Source organism: Agelaius phoeniceus, chromosome 1 (genome assembly GCF_051311805.1).
Source record: "Agelaius phoeniceus isolate bAgePho1 chromosome 1, bAgePho1.hap1, whole genome shotgun sequence".
Classification (NCBI taxonomy): Eukaryota; Metazoa; Chordata; class Aves; order Passeriformes; family Icteridae; genus Agelaius; species Agelaius phoeniceus.
This window is the reverse complement of record NC_135265.1, coordinates 24,214,921-24,242,810: the sequence shown is the minus strand read 5'-3', so window position 1 is coordinate 24,242,810 and position 27,890 is coordinate 24,214,921. Positions and strand designations below refer to the sequence as shown.

The following is a 27,890-nucleotide window of genomic DNA, read 5'->3' as shown; positions in this document are numbered from 1 at the left end:
CCCTAAGTAAATCAATCCCTGTTACACTGGAACCATCACTTTCAGCCTGTATTATGAGCCCTGATCACTGACAGAACATGTCTCCAAGACTTTCACGTCTCCTTATCCCCCCTACTTCACAGGACCTTGATATTAGTTGCCATACTTCATACTGGTTGATGGCCTTCTCAGAGAAACAAACCAGTATGAAGCCTCAAGACAGTGCACCCAACAGAAGAGAACTCTGTCCTACAGGAGAACCTAGGTCTACTCTTATATAGACAGAAAGGGCTCTAGGCACACACAGATGTAACTTTCAGGACATGTTCACAGTATGTGTTTGACATGCCATGGGATGTACTTTACTGCAAAAATCAATCTCCTCACATGTTCCACTGTCATCATGTTAACAGTACAATATAAAATGGAAATACTCAAGGCACAGGTAGTGCACAACCCAGAAAAGCAGATCTAGCTATAAAAAACAGTATTCATATCACCAAACAGAATGAATAGTGCAAACAGCAGTATAAACAGAGCTGAAATATGCAACTTTTACTGCTATGATCTGTCCAAAAAACTACAGGTTGCAATAACATACAGCATTCCTTTAGCAAGTACTGTTAAATTACATGAGCATTATAAAAACCTTTGTATACATATATTTGGCAAGATCCATCAGCATTAGTGTGCTGGTTTTGGCTGGCATAGAGTTAATTTTCTTCACAGTAGCTGCTCTGGGGCATGGGGCTGTGTTTTTGATTTGTGCTGCAAACAGTGTTGATAATTCAGGGATGTTTTAGCCATTGCTGAGCACAGCTTACACAGGGTGAAGGTCTTTTGTGCTTCTCACCCCAACCCTCCACAGAGGGCTGGGGGTGCATAAGGAGTTGGGAGGAGACACAGCCAGGACAGCTGACCCCAACTGAGTAAAGGTATATTCCATAACATGTGGTGTCATGCTTAGTAATAAAAGCTGGGGCAAGAAGGAAGAACAGGGGGATGTATGGAGTGATAAAGTTTGTCTTCACAAGTCACTGTTACACATGATGGAGTCCTGCTGTCCTGGGGATGACTGAACACCTGCCTGCCCTCTGACTTTGCCATCACACCAAGGAGGAGGAAGCGAGCAGCTGTGTGGGGCTTAGCTGCACCTGGGATTAAACCACAACAACTAGGAAAATAAATTACCATCACAGTACTCAAAGCTTCATGATGTTACATGACTATTCTTTGTGACTTTCTTAGAAGGTAAGTACTAACCTGTGTTTTTCCAAGCAGCCTGTAAGCTTGCTGAACCTTTGTATAATGATTGATATCAAAATTCTTGCATATTTTGGAAAGCGCTACGTCCAATTGTTCCTATAAAAATTGAAGAAAAAAAAGCATTAAACAATAAAAAAAACAGGTCAAGTAATACATTACTTAAACAACAACAAGTGAGGAAGATGTTTATTTAAACAGTGTGATAATTATGGTTGTAAAGTAACTAAGACTGTGTGTGACTGGACTTTTCTGAGGTGCTTAAGTGTCAGTTCTGACAGTGTAAGTAATTCAGTGTCAGCCAAAGAGTTCCACCACTCCCAAGAACAAGCAAGAACTCTGCAGTCAAATTCAAAGTGATGTTTACTTTGAGACGGCCAGGAACATCAATATGGGAGAGCTGGGATTTCTAAGATGGTCTACTTCCACCCCTAAGAAAAAACAGATCTAGGGGTTTCAGCTCAATCAATTCCATTACAGACTTCTTAACCCTCTGACTGCATCTCTTAAATGGAACTAACACTGCCTGAATTTAAAATTCATTGGCAAGACAGCCATTTATAGAATACTATATCAGCACAACAATCAGTACCTGAGAGAATCAAAAAGAAAGGAGACACACAAATACAGGTTCTGCCAGCAGAGCTGTGTCTGAGCATACTGAACAGCTCTGCAGAAAATGAAGTTCACCTACTATGTAAACTAAGTGAAAAAAAAACTTGAATAGGATCATGTATTTTATGACTAATAAAGCTTTCAAGAATTTGACTACATAGCTTAATAACATAATTCTCATGTAGACACTGCAATATATTCAGATACACAACCTAATCCTATTTTTTTCCAACCAACAATAAATAAACACAGAATGAATCAATAACATAACATACACAGTTAACAAATATTTTCTTTCCTTGCCACATATTAAAACCATTTCAATTCTTATTATTTAATGATCTTGCAATACAGTCTTTCTCTTAAAAATAGAAATCACAATAGATGGGTGTTCAGCCCATTATGTACTTTTATTTAATCCATTGAAAAATTTTCATTAATTACATCATTAGCCACAAAATATTTTTGGTGCTAATCCTAGAGATTTGGTGGAGGTTGTTCATTGTACTTTCTTCCCTAAGCTAAATGGTAAAGGGACAAGTAACCTAAAGACTCAGAACTTCTCTAAAACATTACTCAGCAATTTGAATTTCAGACATATACAGATTTTTTTAAAAAAATTCTTTCTCTTGTTTCTTGCAGAACACCTGTACAAAGAAAAAAACTGGGATATCAAACTGCCCATGAACAGAGCTATTAAACAGAGAACATTAATCTTTTCTGTTACATTTTTCAATAGTTCCTTCCACTAAAGCCATCTTGCATCTGTAAAAACCATCATTGTATGCAACTTAGTATAAAAGTAAGATCTATATATAAACCTAAATTTAAAAAAATATTAAAAAAAGGAAAAAGGAATGCACTTAAGTAGAGGCACTCAACTATTGAAAAGACTCATTATGGAATTCCTAACTAGCAGAATATTATTCTATATTAATTAGACCATGTATTTTTCAGCAATACTCCATGGACCCCAGGTTGACTTCATGTTTCATGACCCCATGATGTTTCTTCCATGTGCACAGGCATAACTCCAGTAAAAAATAAGATAGTTTCACAGGAAGAAAGTAAGATATTTTTATAAATTCACAAGTAATAAATAAAAATCTTGAATGTGATTATTTAGTTAGCTGTGAATTGCTTTCACCAACCAATATGGCACATTTTATCATATTTTGATAAGATCAGAATTTGCTCTTCAAAGCTGTTACTGGAAGGAAGTAAAAATGCATGTCTCCTTTTAAGCAACATTAGTATTTGCTCACAAGGGAAAAATGAGTGCTCACTCTCTCACAGCCTGTGTTAGAGTGGTAAGAAAACAGACATTCCACCAGCTTTTGTGAACCAGATATGGTCTGAATAAAGCACTGTCAGAGAAAGACTAAAGGAACAAAAAAAAGCTTTGTGCATAAAAGCTGAAGTACAAAGACATAACTGAAGGAAATTGACAAAATTTTAATTTTACAGTGAATTAAATAACAAGGTATGATAAAACATGTGCTAGTCTGACTTTCTGAAGAGCATGTGAAAACAGGTGTAGACAGCTGCTCAAATAGCTGATTCAGGTTCCTGCTAAACATTACATATGTATGCATTACATGCATCACATACACATTATACATACCTACATTGCTAGACTGCCTACAAAAAGCTTGCCAAGTTCCAGCTCAAAATTACCTAGTAGTGGAGTTTAAAGCATTCCCTTTTTTTACCCCACCAGTTTCCAGGAAGACACTTAACATTTTATATTCCTTTGATTTTGTGATGCTATCTACCAACTTAAACCAACCTTAGTCTCATCCTTCACAGCTATTCAAGTCTTATTTCCTGCAGCTTAGCACAGTCCTATCCAGCAGTTTCCAGTTTGCTAACCTCTAAAATTCCCTGTGAAACTGTGATCTCTTGTACAGCTTATCCAAACCTACTGGCTTACTATTAATTTACTTTTCACAACTGTTTAGAAGCTCAATACTTCAAATGTTATGTACTTCTTTAATTTGACTGCTCTACCACTTACAGTGAGCACAACTAGTGGACTGGGTGATAACGTATTGTAGAGCATTTAGATTGATTACAGCACTAAAGTCTACATGAACAGCAATGGCTACAGCATCCAAAGAGGGTATTTGAAAGAAATGCATACATTCTATAATTGCTAACAACATTTAACTAGAAAGCTCTAGTACTTAGAGATTAAATAGTAGCACATACTTAGAGGTCAAATATTAGCATATACTGAACATCAGTATAATAATTCTTACCTCTATTTGTTCCAAGGTGTCTTGCAGTTTTGAATTTAACTCACTATTGATGAATGAAAAGAAATTTATAATAAAATTACTGATTATATAAACAAATTCAGACCATTTCTTACTTCCAAAAGCCCTACTGCTGAGTCACAACATAGCAATTCATCATAAACCATTAAATTGCTGTTGCTGTGTCAGACTAGCACCATCACACCACTGCTATGTTGAAAGGCAGATTATTCTAGGTTGATAATGCAACAATATTAAGAGGGTCTAGACAAGACTCCATCCTGCTAAGATTTAACCAAAAATTCAAAGACATTCCCAACCCCCAAGAAACTTGTTTTAAGTATTTCGGTTTGGCACTGTGGTCTACACCAGAACATACCCTGAAGGGTCAGGGCTGTCAAGTCTTTCCAAACTACAGTAATTTTTATTTGTTACTCAGGAGCCCCTTACAGAAATGCTATCAGAAAAAGAAAATTTAAGCTTCTTCAGAAAAAAAAAGTAAAATTTGGTATAAAAAAATTAACAAAAACAGCTACCATAAGAGAAACTATTTAGGACAAAGAAAGACACCACTGCACCTTTGCAACAACCAGCTTTAAAAATCTCAGAACAGCAGCAATAAAAAAAACAGAAAAAAAAAACTACTATGTTTTTGTTTGGAAGGGTCAAAGCAACAAAGAAATAGGCAGGATACTCTCTTCTTGCACAGAAATCACAGTTTTCATTAAATAATCACCATATTTCATTTTAGACAACTTCCCTCTGTGCTGTGAATCTTCTCCTTAGGGGCCTACATTAATTATCAAAAGACACATTCTAGCCTCTCTGCTTAGTTCTCTACATTTAAATGATACACCCATCACCCTCCTTTTTTGTTTCCATTGGATAAATCGGGTACAACACCCTGCAAAAAAAGTTTAAATAGAAAAAAATGGCATCCAAAAAAAATGCCATTAAACACTAAAGAGAGTAGCCAGCATTTCTATATTCTTTCTCCACATGCAAACAGAAGGATCTCCATAATAATCTGATGTTACTGCATCTCCTGCTGGAGTTTATGAGCATTTCCTGCCATTTCTTTTCTTTCTTTTTTTTTTTAAGCAATGGAAACATTAAGTCTTTCTACATTAGAAACTGCAGATATTTGTATTAGTTTTGGTTCTGAAAGCAATTTCTTCATGTCAGTATGAAACTCTACACTTGCTAATTTCATTAACAAGGATCAGGGTAAGTTATCCTGCAGAAGCCATCTTGCTATAGGCAAATTAATTCCAGAATAGAAACTTCTCATTAAAAACTCAGCTCAGGTATCTCTAGGCGGGAGGTTGTAGCACAGTTATAATTCACTTTAAAGTGAAACTTTACCTGCCAACATATTACAACACCTACAAAATAATTATATGGTCTAAACATTCATTATGTGCTGTTATTACTGAAGACTTCTTAGTGGTGGTAGAGGGAGGTGGGAAACTACAGAGGATACTTAAGCTTTTAGAACTGCCTCAATTTTACTTTTCTAAACTGAAAATTGCTCTTCAATTAAACTTCCTTTAGAGAATGAGAATCAATGATCACAAATAAAATCATATAAAAGCTGACATCTGCACAATGTCACCCTACCTTATACAACTGTAGTGTTTGAAAGTGCTGGCAGCTTTCTGGCATTCCAAGCATAGTTGAATAGCTCCTGGATAATCCTCCTCCTTAAGATAAAATACAATTGAAAGCTCATCTGAAGTAACAGTGCAATACCCATTTTTCTTGCATGCTTATGTATAAACATTAGGAATAAATATTTTGCCTCTCCTGTCTCCCCAGTAAAAGAGTTAGAGTTAACTAAGTAAAGGGTCAGTAAAAGTAAAAGAGTTAGGATTAACTTCTAAAGTTAAAGAGTGAGGGTCTACTGCAGCAGGTAATTTAGAATTAGCAATATCTGAAAACACTAGGTACTACATTACCTTATGCAAACAACTTGCTGTATTGTTTCCTTATCCATATATATAAAACACATCACAAAGCTTTTATTACAGAACAACTAACATCTTCCCAGTAATCTATTCATGAGCATGGAAAGAGGTTAATTCAGGCACTGTCAGGCTATTCCCATTGTTTATAAAACATAAAAGGAGACAAGGAAAACACTCCCAACATTATGCCCAAATAAACACTATTTAAATTGACACATCCAGCTCATTAGAAATTAGCTTCAACACAACTGACTCACAGAAGGCCTCAGGAAACAAAGAACACACTATGAATGCATTGTCCTAATATATAAGAAGAATATCCAATAAGTGGACAGCTCAATCAGGAAGTATTATGAGGATGTCAGAACAAAACAAAAACATACACACAAAAATGTAAAACCCAAGGATCCTACCAACAAGACGTGGGCATTGCCTCAAATATACCTATTGTTCTGGTATTCTATTAGACATGAGACCAGAAGGAATCTTGGAAGAAGAGAAACCCTCTTTAATAGCTAAGAGCTTCTGGTTTTTGTCATAATTACATCTGTTATATTACATGCTTTAGAGAGCTCAAATGCAAAGCTGTTACTGGAATTTCAGTCATTGACTGAAGAGCAAAAACGCAAGGCTAATTTACATTCAGCTATTATCATAGAGGAGATTCTGAAATGAAATTGGTTTTAACAGCAATGTTCTAATGCAGATCAAATTTAGCTAAAAAACACAAAAAAAACCCAAATACATAATCCATTAGATGAAAACAGAACAGCACACTGGTCTAAAGAGCATTATTAGCACTTTATATCTCTCTCCACTGGAAACCTGGTACTTGTTCCAGTAAGTCTAACAGAGCTCAAATCAGAAAGCGTGCTTGCATAAGATATATTACTAATATATTCCAGATGCAGCTCAGCCCTGTAAGCTACCATAAATTCATTCCAGGCTTTTTTTTAATTGGGAACCCTTTCAAAATTCTCTTCTCTGAGTGGCTACTAATAGCTCTCATGCATATTCCAACCTACTAACTTCTAGGAGTACAGAAAATAAATGGGCCACTAGCTGGGATAACTTATTGGGAGTAGACACTGAGCACAGCTCTACAACTGCAGTCTGCCAAAACAGCAATTCCAGCCCTTTAAAATCACTGACCAATTATGGTAATCAGACATTAGGGTCTGTGTGTGAATGCAACAGCAACTACATCTCCTCAGGACAATTCCTGCAAGTGGACAGTGAAGAGTGAATTTCCTGGGTAGCAAAACACAGCACAGAAATTAAAAGCTAATCATTGTACAGGGCTTACTGAGCAGAAAGACTTTATGCTACCTGAAAATGAGTGCAGTTTTGCTTGGTAAAGAGTAAGAAAGTTGGCTGACACAAGGTGACTTACTCAAGATAGAATTAAGTTCACAGAATCTTGAAAGCTGAAACTATTAAGATTCAATTTCCAAATTTAATAACTGGGAATTGTCATCATGATATTCTATCCAGTATTAGCTGTAAATATTTGGCAGACTTGCAAGTCGAAATTGTTACACTACAAGTACTATAACTGTAAATAAAATGCTGAGGCTTTCTTTCATACAATTCATCACCTTAAGACAAGATCCTATTTTGCTCTGTGCAGTATCTACTGCATTTTCACCAGTATACATAACAGCATCTGAATTTTCAGTGTCATGGCCTGCCTGTTGCAATCTTTTCTACAACTGAATTAAAAAGCCAACCCAATGAATAAGGACAGAAGGCTACTACATTTACAAATGAAATACTAAGCTGGGAGCCCATCTATAAATTTGTATACTAATATATCAATAGAAATTCTTTATCCAGACCCAGCTTATCAACAATCAGCTAAATCTCTTTTTTTTTTCCTCAAATATCAAGCTAAAGAAAAGAGGTATAAGTTGAGAGCAGGGATAAGTGAAGACCCCACAACATTTTTACTGAACTAACTCAAGCTTCAGTGCCTAGATGTAAAGGCAGGAATGAGTTTTTGATAGAAAATACTCTCCCCTGGCAGCAGGGCTATCTAATTCCATATGAAGCTTTTCTCAATTTAAAAGAAGTATAAAAATACAATTTCATCCCATGCAAGACAAAAATTAGTATGACTGACAAATGTAGGCTTAGAATAGCTTCAAATTATACCAGTCTGGTAGGGACTTACCTCCAACATCTCACTCAAACGCACATCAGTTCTTTGCTAAAAAAAACCAAAACAAAAATCCAGTCATTACTACACAGAAATTAAGAAACATATTTGTCACTGAACAAAAACAACTGTACATACCAGTGTTTTTATTGTTCTCAGAGATTTTAGCAGTCCAATAAGCAACTGTCGTTTCCTCTGATTTGCAAGGAGCCCCAAACTAGTTTGTGTGAACCCTTCCTTTGCTATATTCAGGTGTCTGCAAGGTAAAAATTAACATAATCTTCAACAATTCATAAAATAAAACTTCCTTCTTATCAATTCTAACAAGTCCAAATACATGGTAGAAAATAAGATTATCAGCATTGTTAGGGGAACTCAGAAAATGAGATTATACCAAGAGACAGCTAAGAAGGTACATCCTCCCTTCTGCACTTGTCTGTGGATCAGTGGTATTCTCCAAAGCTTTCTGTTTCAAAGAGAACTACCAATTGCAAAAGTGAGGGCTGCGAGAGTTTGAAACTGTTTCAGTATCTCTAACTACTACTGCTAATAGCATTGAGCACATGAACAGGAAATATCATCAGCAAGCAAACTTCCTGGGTTTACAGATTTCCTGTTAAATACTTCCCCACTTTCAATCACTGCAGTTCCTTAAGCAAATACCTTCTTCCATTTGTGCAAATAACCGCTGCCATCTGAAGGCCACTCTGCAATGATGTAACACGTTCAAGCTCCTACAGAGAGACAACAGGTTAAACAAATATACAATTTCAACAAATATGCAAGTTACACACCAGTGAAGACTACTGATTAATACATTTCTCTTGAGATGTTACAATGACTTTGTGGAGTTACTTCATATTTTATTTCTTTCATCATTTTATGTATACTAAGTACTGCAATGTAACATTAACATAAACTGTATTTTGAAATACAATTCTCTTTTGAAGATAAGATAGTTGAAATCTGTTTTCACTGCAGTGGGACTCTCTACATTTATATATTGCACATTTAGCCTAAGAATTTCTATACCATTAATGCATTACAACAGAATGATCAAAGCTTCAGGGATAGAAGCACAGGGCTTAATTTGCATTAATATGCCAGAGAGCAGCAAAACAAAAAACACAAATTATGTTTCACACACAGCATTTTCTTGTTTAGAAGCACTTGTGTTCTACCAATTTAATAGATGTCACATCATAATGAATGTTAATTGTATCCTGTTGACTTTCAGCTGAAAACTCTTCAGCAGAGGTGACCTGAATTTAGCTTGATTTTGACTTAATGAAGTGCCTAGCATAATCTCAACTCCTTGAAAAAAAATAAATGTTTTAATATAACTATTAGGATTTCTTTTGTTAGAACAGCTCTGAAGAAAAGTGCATTTTCTCCTCAGGCTACAGAAAAAGAGTTTTGTTTGTTTGTTTGAGGGTTTTTTTGGGTTTTTGGTTTTTTGGTGGTTTTTTTTTGGCAGGGGAGGTTTATTTTATTTTTTAATTCTGCTCATCATTTCAAAATGTATCAAGTGCCTTCCATGAGAAGGGAGATTTTTCACTTTGAAAACTCATCTAACTCTAATAATATGACAAGCAAAAATGAGTTCAAAGTTCAGTTCAGTTTTAGATCAGCTCCTGGTCAGTCTCCAAATCACTAAGCTGCATCTTCCACCACAACCTGCTCCTTTATGTTACCAGTGTTGCTTTTTTATAAATGACAGCCTAGTTGCTGATATGCAAAAAAGAAACCAAACTTTAAGATTACTTTCCTCAATACCTACCTCTACTTCTCTCTAAAAACATACTTTGCAAATACCAGAGCTATTCAAAAAGCCATTGCTCCCTTGTTCAAGGGGAAACACATACAATGAGGAGCTACTCCACTCCAGTCCTGCTTCTTGCAAAGACTCTGTAAAATCTCTCCTTTGAACACAACTGGATGGAGAGGAATGGGGAGAGAGTGCAGCCTAAATATTTCCAAAGAGGGAGTCTTCTGCCCACCATTGAGGGCTGAATACAATTTTTCTCTTCTCAGAAACAGTCTTTCACCCACTGGCTGCTCCTAAAGCACGTCTTTCTTCCAAGAACAGAAAACTGTAAATCCCTTACCCTGTGTCAGTGGCATGTCTCTCTCTTGTGGCCACAGGAGTGCCTGTCAGACCAGTACTTGACACTAGGCATGGGCTTCAAACCATGATATCCCTAAACTACACTTTGCACAGTGAAAATGTGTCCAGGACATGTGTTCAACTGCATGCTTGGTTCTTGTAATGAATTGTTACTGTAGTTTACACTGAACTGGAGCTGCCATTACAAGTTCACACAGCACAACAGGAGGTTCATTTCATGTATCAGTGGGAAAGTGAGACCTCTAATGCTCACCAGAAATCTCCAATAAATCAAGAATAACTCTCTGCAGGCCTGTACCCATAAGTAACACTGAAGGATTATTGACTTAATCAGGCACAAAAGCATTTAATGAAAGTTTCTAAAAGATTTTTACTGGCACAATAGATTTTTAACTGTCCTTTGGGAATATCTGAAAGCACTTCTAGGTATGAAACAGGTTCACCTCACTAAGATATCTGCAAAAGGAACATTAGCATTACACAGCAAAATGCAAGAACATTTGCTGCAGTTCCATTATGCAGTGAGAGGTTTTTGAAGTGAAGCTGCTGGATTCAGGAAAAGCAGCACTCACTCAAAAGTATCAATTTCAAATTCCCATAACAGTGAAATAATACCAGACTATTTTTATACCATACAATTACCCTTTCTCCCCCTTCTACACTATCTTGTGAAGACTCAACCAGTAGCACTTACTGTACAGTAGCACTTACCATCCTCCTTCTGCAATAGCCTCCCACCTTATCACCCCTTCAACTAAAAGTGAAACAACTTTACTGTTACAGCCTTTTTCTTCCACCTGCTATTGCAGAAGATGATGCAAGCAATGGTCACTTCTCTCCCCCCCGCATTGCTCTTAAAACAGCAGCACTCCTTTCCCGAGGCAAGGATGGCAAAACACAGATGGCAACTTCACTTAGGCTGGATGCACTGGCCATAAGAACAAGAGAACAAAAAGGATGTTGTGTCCTCTGGATAAGAGGAAAATGATTGCAGCTCCATGATATCTACCACAGGTTAATAGCCATGAAGCCATCTTTGCTCTTCCACATTCTCTCCAGCCTCTTGCCCAAGGAATTGCCATAATCATCAGTACAATCATGGTGATGTAAGGTGCTGTACACAAACAGAAGTATTCACCACAGGATCATTCTCAGGCTAACTTAATAAAAATCACCATTTTCACTTAGCAGAATTGTTCGGACATTACTCCCAGGCACATGGCGAGACTTTTGGGGATGGTTCTCTGCAGGGACAGGAGTTGAACTTGATGATCCTAGTGGGTCCCTCCCAACACAACATATTCTGTGACTCTGATTCTCACAACTGCCTGAGATTAGTGGCAGTTAGGTGATCTTAAGAAAGATCACTACTGCTTTCTCTTATGGAATAAGATGTGACACCACTACTAAACAAAGGCAATAAAGCAGCTCCTGCTCCAAGTTCATTACAGGTATTAGCCAAGCCTGTGAATTCCTGAATTCTTCACAAGGCCTTGTAAAATGACCATATTACAAAACCTTTATCATCTTAAGGACTTTCAAGTCAATACACCGTTGGCTTTCACTATAGAGACAGAGCTTTAGCATACAAAAATAGCTGGTTACCAACCAGGCACTAGCACCCCTACTACAAATCACTGTAACGACACAACTGCAGCATTATAGCAGCACAAAATTGAGCAGTTTGTTCTTGAAAACTGTTAGTTGTCTTACCTCAACATATGCAGGCTGTTTTTCAAGGATTAAATCTGCAACTTTCTTAGATACCTTAAAAAGAATAACACTCCATGTGATACATAGCAATCTCAATTAAGTAGGCCATGCCCATACTAAAATTCTACAAGCTTATGATTCTCTACCATTAAGTTCTGCATTTTTCAAATTTATTAATAAAGATTCCACAACAACATATTAAAAAATTGTTAAAATTATGATCAGCTTTCCTTAGAACCAAGATAAGACAAACATGTACAAGTCCATCTAGCAATTAGTGGGTGTTTTTAGACTACTCACTTAACTCTCTGCTTGTTAAGCAACGTGCCAGAAAAGCAAATAGAAATAATTTGAGGAACTGCAAGTGTTTACATTTTGCTCATGCTATTGCTAGAGTACAAATTTAAGTCAATGATATAGCATGGTGCGCTGGCTTGGGCTGGGGTATTCAATTTTCTCCAAAGTACTTGGGCTGAAACCAGTTTTGGTAACACAGAGGTGTTTCAGTCGAGCAGTGCCTGTAGAGAATCAAGGCTTTTTCTACTCCTCGAACCACCTCACCAGCAACTGGGCTGGGGGTGCACAAACCTTTGAGAGGGGACAAAGCTGAGGCAGCTGACCCCAACTGAACCATGGGATATCCTAAATGTACAGTGTCATGATCAGCATATACACTTTGGGGAAAAGAAGGAAAGGAAGGATGCTCAGAGTGATGGCATTTGTCTTCACAAATAAATGCCACACATGATAGAGCCCTCCTCTCCTGGAGAAGGCTGAACAGCTGCCTGCCCATGAAAAGCAGTGAATTAATTCCCTGTTTTGCTTCACTTGCTTTTGTTTTACCTATTTTTTAGCTATTTCTTCTGCATTATCTACTTTTATCTCAACCCCTGAGCTTTTTCACTTTTACTCCTCCCATTCTCCCCCCTGAAGAAGTGAGTGAGAGGCTGTGTGGTACTTCATTGCCATCTAGAGTTAAACTACAACATGTTTAACATAAGGACACCTACCTTTGAGACTGATACTGCATTAAAGCAAAACTATATAAAAATGAATATGCATCCTCTATATATTATACCCTTTCTTTACAACACAGAATATGTATCTTTTAAAATTTTCTCCACTGGTCTGAGTATAATTCTAAATAAAATGCTCCTGAAAGCTGCTGTCTGTATTGAATTTAAAAACTGGGCATTGCTACCTTAATCAATCTCTTGTCCACAAACATAGAAGCTTAAAAAGAAATCCAACAGTGACAGTCTTATAAATGCCAGCTTGAGAATAGTGTATTTAGTTTTGTTTTTCATCAGGGACTAAAAATATTTAAGAAATGGTTTCAAACATGACAAAGAAATTATTGGTATTGCTCTATATTCTTTTGGGGGAATAATCCTCCCAGAAATGGAATAAAATAAAGCTGGCGATGACAGTCAGCACACAATGCACTACTGGCAAAGAGAAATAAAGATTTTTGTAAACTTGACTGCTTGACTGCAGTGTTTGCCTAAACATAGCATGGATTTGAGCTCTTCAATCAGCATTCCTGTAGCAATCTTATATTGGCTCCATCAGCTCAGTTCCCATCCTCTGGAAGAGCACTTGCACATAAATGGTCTTTGAAGTATTCCAATGTCATCAGGGGGCAATGGACAAGGGGCATATACCCAGCTATGCTTTCCTCCTTCCATATCAAAAGCAGGCCAGAACCACAGAGCAATTTTAAAACTGTTCAGTTGTACTTAACCTTTTAGTTGTTCCATAACTAATAACTCTTTCCTCTGCAGGACAGCAGAAGAACCAGCCCAGAGTGAGGTGGGGTCAGGATAGGATAATGCCAAGCTGAATGCTACACAAGTGTACATGACACCCTGGGGCTCTTAAGAAATTTTGTTCACTCCACAGTCTATGCACTGTGAAATTTTCACCTTCTTTTTTCAACATATTCTTCATACTAGTCATGTACCTGTAAAAAACTTTAGAACATGGATATACCTGCTAGTTATTCAATGCTCTAGTACTGTTAAGCAATGTTCAAGCAGTACACATGAATAAAAGGTATATTTCTTTTCAGTTTTTACACTTTTTGTTTTGCAAGTCCTCAGTTACCCTTCACTAATAATGAGCTCAACATTGACAAACATGTTCTCAAAGGCACAGGCACTTTCTTTTCTTTCCCAGTACCTAATGGTACTAATTTTCTTTCTGAGGTTCCAAGCTCTCAAATACTTTTTCAGATGAGCAATACTATCCCCAGTTACTTCATTTATTTCCAAACTGTCACACCCTTTTTGGCATCTTCCATACAATTGTGCTGTGCTAAGTCTTGGAATCCTGAACAGCAGCTGCTAGCACTGAATGTGACCATGGTCATCAAAGCCTGCCAACGATGTTTCCTGAAGGGACAAACAATTTTCTCTTTCTTAATCACATCAGTAAAAAATATTTCATCTCCTGAGGAAAAAACAACATAGCTAAGGATATTAGACTACTAATGAAAATGAAGTCTAGCAGACATACAACTAAAAAGCTCTTCTAATTCAAATTGTAACAAGATAATTACAAATTAAAGTTATTATGATACACACATTAAAAAATGTTTGAGCAAGTTGGGATCCTTCCAGTGGAATGGAAAACTATTGAGAAAACTACAGAAGTCTATAGTGACCTAAAAACAACAGAATGACCAAGATCAGCTGTACAAAAGCAGTAAGTCAGTGAAGATCAGAGCTCTAGTACCTGTAATTCACACTCATATAAGTGCTTTGCATTAGAGAAATTCAGAATTTGGTATTATCTCCAAACTATTATTGTAAATTTCTCTGCCAGCTGTAGGTACAGACATTAAAGTGAAAAAGGCAGTATTTAGTTTTTTGCAAAAGCAGTGCCATTGTGTAATATGTCAACAGGCTTCTAGAATCCTCTAATAATCTATTCACCATTAAAATATTTTTAGGACTGAACTAACAACATACAACATTCTACAGTTTTGTCTTCCATGAAAGACACTAACGTCCTTTAAGGCAGGTAGGTCTAAATGACCTATCACAAGATAAATGGATAACAATTGAGACACAAGAAGCAAACATGTAACAGTCTCTCACACTCTACCAGAAAATATGACATAAGGACATGAAACACAATATATAAGACATTTTAGCACTTTGGCACATGCTTAAGGAGGAAATTCCTTCCTATACCAGAAAAACATTTTGACGAAATTAAGAAAGAAACAAGCAAGGACCAATCCTGACTGGGGGAAGTTGGTGAGGGAAGAACTGGGCACATGTTCCTTGTCAAAGGTTTTGGCTTTGAGATTTTTTACCTGTTTATATTCTAAAAGCCACATCTGGCCATATTTATTGGAAGCCTTGTGCTCAGTTCTCTCCCCTATTATTCATTAGCTGTATGCACTTTCCCGTTCAAATGTTTTGGCAGCAGCCATGCCCTGAAACTACTCAGCTGCAGCCAGTTCCCATCCTGCAAGCAAGAAATGGCCAAGACATTGATAACACATATCAGGATTATGCAGCATATCTCACTGAAGTTGTCTCAGTCTTGAGAGCAGTTCCTTGCAAAACAAGGTCACCATCAGATGTCCTCTTAAAATTAAAAAAAAAAACCACCACCACACAAACAAACACACCAAAAAAATTACTACCTCTCACTCACTTCCAACTTCTTTCCTTATAAATCTTGATGAGAAATATGGAATATTCATTTCCTCAGCTTCTCAGTAATCTTTCACAAAACTTCATAGGTATATTATGGGGAAAGCAGCTTAAGGCTTCTGCCTTTGCTTTATGTATTGTTAAAAAAGCAAGATTCTCCTATACATTTCATTTATTTGAACACATGAATTAGGATTACTACTTCTGTTTTACTTGCAGATATTCTCCAAATGCCACAGTTAATAGATTTTCCTCTACCATGTTATGCACCTCAAAAGAGTAATGGAACAACAATTAATGGATTAATAGAAAATTTTAAAGTCTGCAACGTAACAAGCACCTTTCAAGGTGCCTTACAAGCAACGTAACAAGCTGCAACTCCAATTTTGCCTCATACCTCATACTTACTACTCATTAAATTTCATTTGGTTTATTACATAATAACTCTGTATCAGTGTTCACTAAATACCCTTGGGAAGAATTAATATATTGGCAAATGAAAAGTAAGACAAAATAGCATCTTCAAGGAGAGAGTTTTTAAAACATTTTAAGTCTCACATTGCCAGAAATCCCACTAAGAGGTACTACTCCACTATTCAGCACTGTGTTGAACATTACAAGATAAACATTCAAAAAGTCAAGTTTCTAAAGAAATAGCACATTTGCTCTTTGTTACAATATTACAATACAATACACTAAGATTTACTTTCATGATTTCATATGATTGTATGATTTAGTGATGATTTTCCACTATAAAGGCACACAACATGATGCTAAAAAAAATACTTAGAATTGAATGTGTTAAGAAATCAAATTTTTTTCAGTTACACTTCTTGCTAAACTTATAGAAAAGACAACAAATTGTGTAAGGGTAGAGAGGAAAAAACTTTACTTACAGCAGCTTGCTGTTGTTTTAGTTTGTCTCTGTACTCTTCCAGTTCTTGAAGACTAAGTACTGGAGGAAGCCTCTGCATTTAAACAATAAATTAAAATCAGTAAGAAATTAAAGGTTGTTAACTCACACACAGCATTAGCTAGGCAATCAGTTTAATTAAAGAAACATTCTTTTGGCTTCTGTAATCTAATTTGCAGAATTAATCCATTTTTTCAAATGATAGATACTGAAATCAATTAGTGTTAAAATATATAACATAGGATCATAATTCCCTCATGTATTATTATAATTACCTCAAAGTTACTTCATTTTACATCATATATGTATACACCCAACCACCCAATCACAGAAAATGTCTCTCTCAGTTCGCTAAAAAAAATACACAAAATATAGAACAGATTTGTTTCCTCAACTATCTTGACTTTTTCACTTCAGTTTAAATTACAAAATGCCTGTAAGCATATTCTACTACATTAAAAGAAGAGACTATATACTATATATATATGCACCAATACTCTATGCTAGAAGCTGCACACAACTGCAAGATAACTTAGGGGTGTTCAGTGCTGTATTCATACAAGATCTAAGAAACAAAAAAAAGCTCATTGAAACAAGCATACTTTTGGTCTTCATTTTTTGTTATGTTACTATTTTTTCTTTCAAGATGACAGCTTACCTCTAACTCATACTTCACAATATCAAAGGAGTCATTGGAAAAATAAACTTCTTCAATGCTGTTAATGATTTCCTGTTGTGCCTGAGGATCAGGTGGTTCTTCATGTAGTTCTCTGAGCTCCTCCTGCACGAAACAAAACAGAATTTCCATCATGTAATAACACATCCTAGGAAGAACGACCTTTTAACAAAACTAACATCTTCCAAGAGCAACTTCCAACATTAACACAAGAAGCAATAGCAAAATACAGAAAGTACAGTACACTGTGGCTTGTATTTCCCATTAGGGAGAGCAAGACATTTAAAACTTCTCAAAAAAACAGTGTAGACTTCAACGTTGCAGTCACTTAGACACTTCTTCATTAATTTATGGCACCAACTGCATGTTGAGTCCAGTTTTTTCCTCCTCACCTTTAGAAATTCTCATAAAAGCAAAAATAAACTGGCAAACTATTTCTCCAGAAGGAGAAAAAAAAAATTGCACAAACCCAAAACAACTAAAACCTGAATTTTTTAAAACAGATGAACCATCTTTGTAAATGACACGTAGACAGTGTCATTACAAATGCATAACTTTTCAGTTCAGCCCACACATTCACTGAAATAAAAGATATGCCATTAAACACTTGATTTCTACAGAGAAAACCAGAACAGATCTGCCTTCTTTGCACAAGATTAACAGGTCTCAGATTTTAGCACAGAGGTCTAAGCAGAGATGTGCTGTCAGCCTTCTGAAAGCTAATATTCCAGAGATAAGCATCCCCCTCCTTGCTGTCACAATCTCCTCTGGAAGGCCTCCCCAACAACCCAGATGCTTCCAGTGGCTGAAGCAAACCAAGGATTCAGCCTGACCCTCCTCTTCCTCTGCTGCACTGGACATTGCAACTATCGCTGGCCCTCTCCTGGATGTCGTTCACACAAAAAGAATGAAAAATCCTTTATCAGAGACTCAAAAGGGAGAAGTGCTAGAATATTCTTTCATAAAAAGTAAAGATAAAATGGATCAAATTGCTTGATAATGAAATTAAACTCTGGTGAAGCAATGCAACAGACTGAAGAGTCCCATAATGACCCTGAGCCTCCCAGCAATGCTGAGTTGTTCCAGTAAGGCAAGGTGCTGGTATTTTCATCACAAAGAGCTCAAAGGTTTATTTCACCAGTGTGGTATCCAATTTTAGATTAATGACTGAACAGCCACTCATTTGCTTATTTTGCACGCCAGCTGAGATAAGGTCAATGTGCAGACGTCCCGAGGCAAAGTGACCCTTACAGCACACAGCAAGGCACTGCTTCTCTATGCACTAAGAGGCAGCAAAGGGCTCACAAGTGGCCGGTTTGGAAGAGCATCAGAGGAACCACTGCTCCTCTGAAATACATCTCACATGGAAAAAAAAGAGGAAGGGAAAGAAGGGGAAAGAAGGGGAAAGAGGAAGGGGAAAGAGGGAAAAGGTGGGGCGATGGGGAAATAAAAGGCAACGACTCCGATACAGAGAAAGACGGGTTCCAAGCGTATCTCGCGTCCTCCCCGAGCGGCCTCACGGCAGGCCGAGGGAGGGCCCAGGCGCGGCCGCCGGCGGGGCTCGGGCGCCCCCGCTGGGCCGCGGGCCAGGCCGCAGCCGGGAGGCTCCGAGCCGTGATGGGGCAGCGGGGAGCGGGAGAAAAAACATCGCGGAGGCAGCGGGGAACCGGAGAAAAGCTCTGCAGCAGTCACCTTCTCCGCCCAGGTGCCTCCGATCTCCCTCTGAAACTCCTGATGCAGTCACTGCCACCAGCGCAGGTGCACGCAGCAACCCCCGCCAGGCCAGGGAAAGGACATGGACTGCACCGACACACCGAGAGAAACAAGGAAATAATACTGTTTTATCGTTATATAGCTGTAATGGTAGCTCCATAATGTACACCTGTACCTGTAAATCAGTTTCACATCTTACAGTACATTGAGTTTTAGTTATATGAAACTAAAATTAAAAATTATCCAAGACAGGCAACGGGGTCCACTTGTGAAAAGTGCATATTATATGGCTCTACACAGACATCCACTCTATGTATTTTGTTGTATTGATTAGTAGTGCTGTATTAACATTTTAATAATATGATAAATGTAGTCTTGTAGTTAAAAGGTAACTTTTGTAGTTAAAATAGGAACTATATAAGTGGGATATTTTTTTAAGACAGGAATGAGGTACTCGCACCACATAGCAGCCACAGGACACCTAAATCTTTCAGAGAAAAGGATTTTATTGTGCTCTTATCAGAAGAAACTGACTTCTTTCTGCCTAGCTAAGGATCGAAGGCACCTTAGGATTAGGAGGAAGAAGCTGACGATGACCAGACCGAATCCTTTATTTGAATGGAATTTATGCATCATGTATGAAGTGTATGAATATTCAACAGGCTATTGGTTTTAAGGGTTAATCCTTTGTTAACAGGTGTCCTTTTTCGGGCTTGTGCTGCCCAGAAAAAGGTACCCGGATGTCTGTAACTCCTTGTTTCTATTGTCTCATATTGTCCTAATTCGAATTGTCCAAATTATTATCACTGTAATTGTATTCCTATTTTTATAACCATTTTATTACTATTAAACTTTTAAATCAATTTTAAAAACAACTAATTGGCATTTTTCCCGCTCTGAACCACTGCAAATTGAATAACTGAATTTATCACCCAGTATTTGCCTACAAGTTCCTGTGTGGCTGTTTCCTAAAAGAAAAAAAAGATTAAAAACTGACCAAAGAAGAAATGCTTAGGATCATTTGAAATTCTGGACTACTAATAGCTTGTCATGTTGGTGAAAAAAATCTCAATACCATAGGTCAGTGGTGATTTACATTTGCTAAAAATGCATTAAGAAAGCCATTATGGACACATATTCTGGATTTGATGTTGGAGTGCCTAGGAAAATTGCTAAGAAACCATTTTATTCTGTCTCAGAAAGATCACTCATCTGAGTGTTTCTTGCCAAAACACTACTCAGGAAAATATTTATTAAATGACAAGGTTTTTCTTTACCTTGTTCATTTTTTTCTAGAAAAGCATTCTAGTTATAACTTTCCAGGATAAACTTTAGCTCCCCCATAAATTACATTATCTGACACCAGACTTTCTGCCATGATAACCTGCAGCTTTCAGCACATCATGCTCCAGTAGTTTGAAATAACCAACATAGTGAAGGCAAATTTATTCACTCACCACTAAAGAAGGTAACTATCCCTAGCTAAAGTTTATTTGCTGATATTCTATTTTCCTCATCCTTTCAATCAGATACACAAAAACAATTTTACTATGTAGAAACAAGCCCATAGTTTCAGGGGTCTTGGCAAAGGGCCAGTTTAGCTCTGTGGACTTGGTACTCACACACTTAGGAGAAGAAAAGAGAGAAGCTCTATTAAATCCCTCAAGGTATTTTTTGACCCCAAAACTTGTCTAGCTATTGCCATATAAGTATCTTCCTTAAAAAGAAAAAAAGTCAGCATTAAACACATTTAACATCTTACATTTTATGTTAATTCAGCAATTCCGAGTGCTATTCTGAACAGAAAAGCCTGTCAAAAATTGTGACAGCAGCAATCTCATGATAATAGCCTTGCAGAGAACTCTGCCATTGCTAAACAGAATTAATTAGATACACAGGAGGCCAGGAAGAGCAGCATATTGGCAAGGTGGACATCACAATATGCACTTCAATCCACCTGTCCAGGTTAACACATGCATTCAGCAGTAGGAACTCTTCAATCAATAATGGGCCAACACAGCCTGGTAAGATACTGTTTCACAGGCTACTCATTTTTCCAAAGTTTTATTCAGCAAGAGGCCTCACCTCCTACCTAAAACTCGTGTCACTTGTAGTGCCAACTGCATCTTCTTTTCCCCAGTATTTTGGGATCATACTTTCATAGAAAAACAATTTATCCTGTCAGGTTACCACTAGTGCAACCTTCAGCAGCAGGCCTCTCTCATTATGTCACCTAAATAGATCAGTGAAAGACAGCAGCTGGGAAGAAAAGAAAGAAGGAAAAAGAAGTCTGACAGCTTTGCGTGCTCAAAGAAGCCATTGCTAAATAAAACGCAGTGCTTACATCCACACACTTCTCACATCATTTTGTGTTCCTGTTCTATGGAAATAGGAGTTTACAGTCTAGAAGCCTGTGGCAATTCCTTGAAATGCATTTGACAAGAGTCATCTCATTACAAACTCATCTGAAATGCAGTTCAGCAAGTTTTAGATGTCTACCCAGCCATTTCCCCAGTGCATCACACTCTCCTTGTATGCTGTGTTGCCTGTAGCAGCAAAACCAATATTGCCCTGTTGAATGAAGCATTACTTGTAAGGAGTAGAAGCAAAAACTTTCTGCACTCCAGTCATTATCACCTAAAAGACTGGGAAGTGAAGACATTGTAAAAAGTTAACTAATACTACTCAGAGAAAAAAAATTCTAAACCGTTTCCAATCTAGTTAAAAGCTGAAGTTCAGCAACAGCCTATGCACTTTTATCTGGAGGTTACCAGGGACCAAGTCTGCACTATACTGATTTGGACACAGCCTCCCTTTCTGTCATGAACCAAAAACACACCAATGAATTTGCTGCCAATTTGATGCCAATCCCTCCATTCTGAACATGGATAACACCTGTGCTAAAATCCAATCCTAAATACTGGGATTAGGGCTGTGCTCAACAGATTCAATCAGCAGCTATGCTGCAACACTGCACCACTGTGAAATAAAAGTATTAAAGCATCTATATATATGTATCTGTATACAGACATGCAAACACAATCTTTGAATTCTATCTATATACAAAGATATATTTAGAGATTATATCTGTTTTATAATCACAGAATCACAGAATCCACTGAGTTTGAAGGGACCCACAAGGATCATGAAGTCCAGCTCCTGGCCATGCACAGGACCATCCCCAAAAGTCACACCATGTGCCTGGGGGCATTGTCCAAATGCTTCTTGAACTCTGTCAGGCTTGGTGCTGTGACCACTTCTCTGGAGAGCTTTCCAGTGCTCAACCACCCTTGGGTGAAGAACCTTTATCTAGAATCTAATCTAATGTATTTATATTATATTATATCAGTATATATTCAATATAACAATATACATATATAACTATACATATATAACAATCTAATATTTCTCTATATGTTTTATATAACAATTAATGTCTATAATATCATAAAATACAATGTATAACTATATCAATAAACTTACTTTGCTTTTACTCCCTGCCCCTCCCTCCCCCTTCCCCAGCTAGGGAAGGCAGTACCACAGAAGTTTGTGGTATTCCCTATCTTTCATAGAAAATGCTCAGAACCTCCTTTTGATCTTCCCTTGTTCAATGTGTGTAGAGAGTACCTACTAAAAAGTTCGCATTCTACCAAAACAAACATTATACTTTGAAAACAACTCTCTTAATGGAGAGAACAACAAAATTGGATATGTTCTATCCATAGTACACATGTTAGCCACACTACTACTTAATGCACTCCTGAAAAGCACTCAGCTGCTGCTTGGGAAATAGAAACCCACATTCCTTTATCTATAGGAAAAACATTTTTTAAATAGTCTCAGTGTTATTTACCATGATAAGCTACAAAGTTAAATAATATTTGTATATTGCATATGAGCTGATTATCATCAAAATAAACATGACCTAATTCAAAGTCAATTCACCATTAATCCAACACACTTGAATTCAAGCATGCAAAATATCTACCTCAAGCTTTTGTGACAGAATCTGCTAACAAAACTGTTATCAGCTTGGGAAACAACAATAACAGAATGGTTCAAAAAGAATTAGTTTCCCTGGGTAATCAAGATATGCCAATGAAGTAATGTATTTCAGTCAAAATAGATGTTATGTCCTTCTACAAACAACTTTCTCTTCTAGATATCATAGAATCATCAAAGAATCATCAGAGAATGATAGAAGGGATCTTGAAGATTATCTAGTTCCAGCTCTCCTGTCATGGACACCTTTCACTAGACCAGGTTGCTCAGAGCTCCATCAAAGCTGGCCTTGAACACTGCCAGGGATGGGGCATCCACAACTTCTCTGGGCAACTTGTCATATACCCAGCCTTGCAGTTCAGATTTGGCTTCTCTACTTTATGAAACTAAAACTATTATACACTTACTTCCTACTGAGATACTTCCCTGTGTGAGTGAGTTGGCTGCATGAGTCTGTATAAACAAGTTAAGCAAGTTTGCTGGTGATTTGCCTTCATATGATAAGAAATTGAACTTTTTCAAAATAGTTGCAGAACTTATTGGAGTACCAGGGAAAGTGAGTGAATACACTCAGGTACTCACTAAAATGTCCAAATGCCTAACAATTTCATTGCCTGAAAATAAAAAATTGAGTACAGTCATCACTTCATCATGCTGGCTACAGTCAGCAAATCAACAACTTTCAGATATCAAGACCCAAAAGAATTTTGCTGGTTTTGCTCTCAGGAGATGAAATGTCAGCAGATTCTTTTTCCTGTCCTCCCTATTTCCCATTTGACCTCCAAACTAGCGTGATAGTTCCTCATCTCAAAAAACATGGGTTTGTACCTAGGGTTGTCTAACCAATGGCTTGTCCTTTTAGCAGTAATTCATACTGGCCCTAATTAATGCTGACCCTACAGTCTTTCATTCTGTATAGCTTTAACGCAGCTTTTGAAGTTTTCAGTAACATCTGCCCTGAATCAGTCTGGAGAAACCAATTTGAATGTGGAAGTGTGATGATGAAAGTGCAGCATCATAACCATTCTGTCATCAAAACAGCTTGAGATTTTAATGATTCAAGAGTTAAATAAAACCAGTTATTGCTACACAGTGTAGACTTATCAGACATATAACATCAAACCATTACAGAATGGAAATCCAGCCAAGATACCCTACATCTGCTTTTACCTGGAGAGCCAACTTGGCAAAAAACTGGCTGCTCAGGGAGTGGCAGGAATCTGCAATTGTGCAATTTAAGCGATGGAGATGTGACAGGTTTTTCAACATTGCTGCAACTGAATACTTTTGCTCTTTGATATCAATATATTGGACACTGTTTCACAAAGCATAATGTACCAATTCAGAGAGTCTTACCTGATTTTTGAAATATACAGCAATGGTAATTTTCTGGTCTGCCTCAGCACAGGCAGCATATTACAGAGTACTTAGACAGAGAAACACAAGGGGTCTTTCAGTTTGACTTTTTAACTATTGTAAAAGAGGTCATCTAAATTCAAGTCAGTAATTTAAGTATCTTATTGGTTAAAGGCAAAGACCAAATTAATAGAAAATAATAGACAACAACCACAGAAGTCTTGTGAATGCTCCCCTCAGATCAACAGGGAATAAGAAACAGCCAATTATTGTGACAATTGTACCCTCATACACAGATTACTTAGCATGACTTGAGAAATGACAGTGAGGTGGCTTCATTTAAACAGTGAGACCTAAAAAAATACCAAAACCCACTGCTATTATAAAGCATCTACTTTCCAAAGTAAAACTCAAAAAGGCATTTTTCTTTTTTCTTCCTTTTTTTTAATTCACTCCAGCAAGAAACCTAAATAATATTAAGATCAGCATCCAGAGACAACTGAAAAGTTTCAAGAAAAAATTTTCATGCAAATTCATTTGGAGTTGTCTCACAGCTCTTTCTTTCATTAAAACACTCTAAAAGACTTTCAGCAAGAAATAAAACTGAAAAAATAACAACAGTAAACCTGGTATTAAGGATAAAAAGAAGACACAACTAAGTGTCATTTAACTATAAAATGAAAAACTAAAAGAGAGTGGGAGGGGAAGGATGTTGTATCATACCTTTGTAGGAATCCGTAAGTTTTCAATAGGACTGAGGTCATTAACACTCTCCTGAGGACTTCTTAGACCCTTTAAAAGAATTTTAATAATCAGTTCAGTTTGATTCCTTTATGAATCTTGCAATCAAGTCTTACCTGATGTTGAATAGGTATCTACAGGTCTCTTAATGAATACTCTGACATGTAGCTGGAAGGCTAAGACCTCATTCTAGCAACATTTCAGCATGACCATCAGTATATAAATTATGTTCCACAAACATCTAAGCATTTCCAGCAATATGTACCTTTTCAATACAGTTCACATTTTCTTTATCAAACTCACATCCTCCTGGTAATGTCCAGATAGTACCTTAAATTTTAGAATGAGCATGTGTCCAAAAACCATAGCATACTTTGTACCACTAACTTTATGATTTGATGGAATCAAATAACTGAATTCAAGTTAGATGCCAGCTACTCTATTGCAAGATTATTTCTGCTTGATGGCATATTTTTCTACTTACCATATTCCACTACTAGGACTGGCTTTCCCTATGTGTAAATGAACTGAAAAGGTTGCATAATCCACACTAGCTGCTTTATATAATTATTACTTCTTAAAACACATATAGCCACATAAATAGCATGTATGTTTGTTGAATATCAAACATATTTACAATTTTCATAGAAAGGTTTGGGCTAGAAGGAAACTAAAGATCATGTAGTTCCAAGGGACACCTTCCACTATATCAGGTTGCTCAGGGCCCCATCCAACCTGGCCTTGAACACTTCCAGGGATGGGGCACCCACTTCTGACAACCTGAAACAGCATCTCACCATTTCAAGCAGCAATACCACAGAACAGGGCTTAGTATATCTTCTGCCAGCTCCAGGCAGAAATGAATCTACACATCCAATTTTCAGATATGGTTCTGACTCCAGCTTCCCTTGAGACTTCAGTGTGTTCCTGTGAGTCAAAATTTCAGGCAGACTTTCTTCCTTCTCTTGTGATCAATGTTAACAGTATTTTTTCCAAGCCCCTTTCTGGTCCTGGGTACCTATATTTCTAAAAGGACCTACTATATCAGTTTGTGGTGAGAAAGTTTGTATTTATTCTTTGAAACTGACAAAGCATTGTACATAATTTCAGTGCTAACTACTACATTTTACAACTGTTTCATCCTCCCAAGATGCAGAACCTCTCCATTTTGGTCTTGATTCTCAGATTTTGTCACACATCACTTCAAAACATCCTCCCTCTGCAGTTGCCACCATCAAAGATGACTCACCTCTATGCATCAGAAATTCAAAGTAAGAAACAAGCAAAGCAACTGCTGCAGTTTCTCATACTTCACACAAAATCTTCCCCAAGTCCTCTCAAAAATATGCAGTTCTAGTGACTTACCTCCAGAAGAAATAAAATGTTTCACTTATCAAATGGTAAATGGAACCTAATCTTTTCAAATGACTGAAAATTGCCTAAGTTGTTATCATTTGCAGAAAACATCCTCTCCACACTGGGCAGGCTTCCCGGCACTCCTCCCAGTCAAGCTGAAAAGGAATCATGTAACCCTCTACTGAAGCAGAACAGAACATTATTCTGGCAATTCCACTTTCACACAAGTGTTCATTTTTAAGCCCTACCTCTTGCATAAGGATCACAACTCTGAGGGCATAGTTCTAGGGGAAAAAAAGCTTCTGACTTTCCCATGATTTTCTATAACTATCTAGAATACCTGATGTGGGCGACACAAGTGATTTTTTTTAAGTTCTCTAATTAGACACAAATAAAGAGGCTTCTTTTCAGGGATATCTTATATATGTGAATAACTGGAATGTTCTACTGATGCACTTCCTTAAAAGGACTCTCAATCTTAGAAATATTAGTCCAAAAGTAGGCTCAGATCTACATAATCCTGGAGACAACCAGTACAAGAAGCAGACAGCAGGGAGGTGACAGACACACACCGAGGGCTCTGGCACACACTCACTATGTGCCCACCCAAATCTGTCCCTGGCACCTTCTCAGCCTCGCCTCCCTTTGGACCAAAAGCATTTGCTGCCAGACAAAGCCATGTTACAGAACCACAGCCCAGCGCTCAGAATTATATGTCAAAAAAGCAAACTGACACGGGCCCGCCCTGTCATCTTCAACAACGATTTCTCTGTTGTGACAAGAGCTACGCGTTGGCACCTGCGCACGCTTCCATTTCTCGGAGGAGAGGAACAAGGCGGATGCGTGTGCAGCAGGAGCCCGCACGCCCCGAGCGCTCCCCGGCAGGACAGAGGGCGATGCCCGCGCACCAGGGGCTCTCCGGAGTGCCCGGGCACGGCGGCCCCGAGGAGAACCGGGACGGTCGCAGCGGTACCCGGCCGCCCCCGAGAAGAGCCGCTCACCTGGCGGGTCATCAGCGACTTGATCTTCTGCATGATGGCCCCGCCGCCGCCCCGACTCCGCTCAGCGGCCGCGCAAGGCGCCGGGGCACGGCGCAGCCATGTTGGGCGCCACCTGACCGCGCCCGCCCGCGGCTCCCTGGGAGCGGTAGTTCCCGAGCGGCCGGCACGACTACAAGTCCCGGCAGCGCGGGCGGCAGGGCGGGCCCTGGAGCTGCGGTGTTTGAGTATTGGGGCTCGGGTGTGTACATTTCGACGTGCTTAGCTCAGGAGATAAAACCCAGCTCTGTGTAGGGAGAAAAGCTAGAGCGTACACGTAGACGAGGAGAATTTCCTGGTTGTGGTTGTCTCGGGTTCTTTCGGGCATTATGCACAGAGCGCGTCTG

General features: G+C 38.0%; 1 protein-coding gene across 2 annotated transcripts in view; it reads right to left on the bottom strand.

Moving 5' to 3' along the window:
• The window catches only part of VPS50 (VPS50 subunit of EARP/GARPII complex), an 80,852-nt gene extending 53,189 nt beyond the window's left edge, over window positions 1-27,663 (bottom strand). For both annotated transcript variants that reach the window (XM_054629527.2, XM_077174923.1), the window contains exons 1-11: window positions 27,508-27,663; window positions 25,133-25,201; window positions 17,321-17,443; window positions 16,646-16,717; window positions 12,082-12,135; window positions 8,904-8,974; window positions 8,379-8,496; window positions 8,256-8,291; window positions 5,736-5,818; window positions 4,119-4,161; window positions 1,243-1,341 (exon numbers count right to left, since the gene is read on the bottom strand). In XM_054629527.2, coding sequence (XP_054485502.2) covers window positions 1,243-1,341; window positions 4,119-4,161; window positions 5,736-5,818; window positions 8,256-8,291; window positions 8,379-8,496; window positions 8,904-8,974; window positions 12,082-12,135; window positions 16,646-16,717; window positions 17,321-17,443; window positions 25,133-25,201; window positions 27,508-27,540 — 801 coding nt within the window. In that variant the 5' untranslated portion in view covers window positions 27,541-27,663. The remainder of the gene's footprint in view (window positions 1-1,242; window positions 1,342-4,118; window positions 4,162-5,735; window positions 5,819-8,255; window positions 8,292-8,378; window positions 8,497-8,903; window positions 8,975-12,081; window positions 12,136-16,645; window positions 16,718-17,320; window positions 17,444-25,132; window positions 25,202-27,507) is intronic.
• Between the last annotated feature and the right edge of the window lie 227 nt (window positions 27,664-27,890).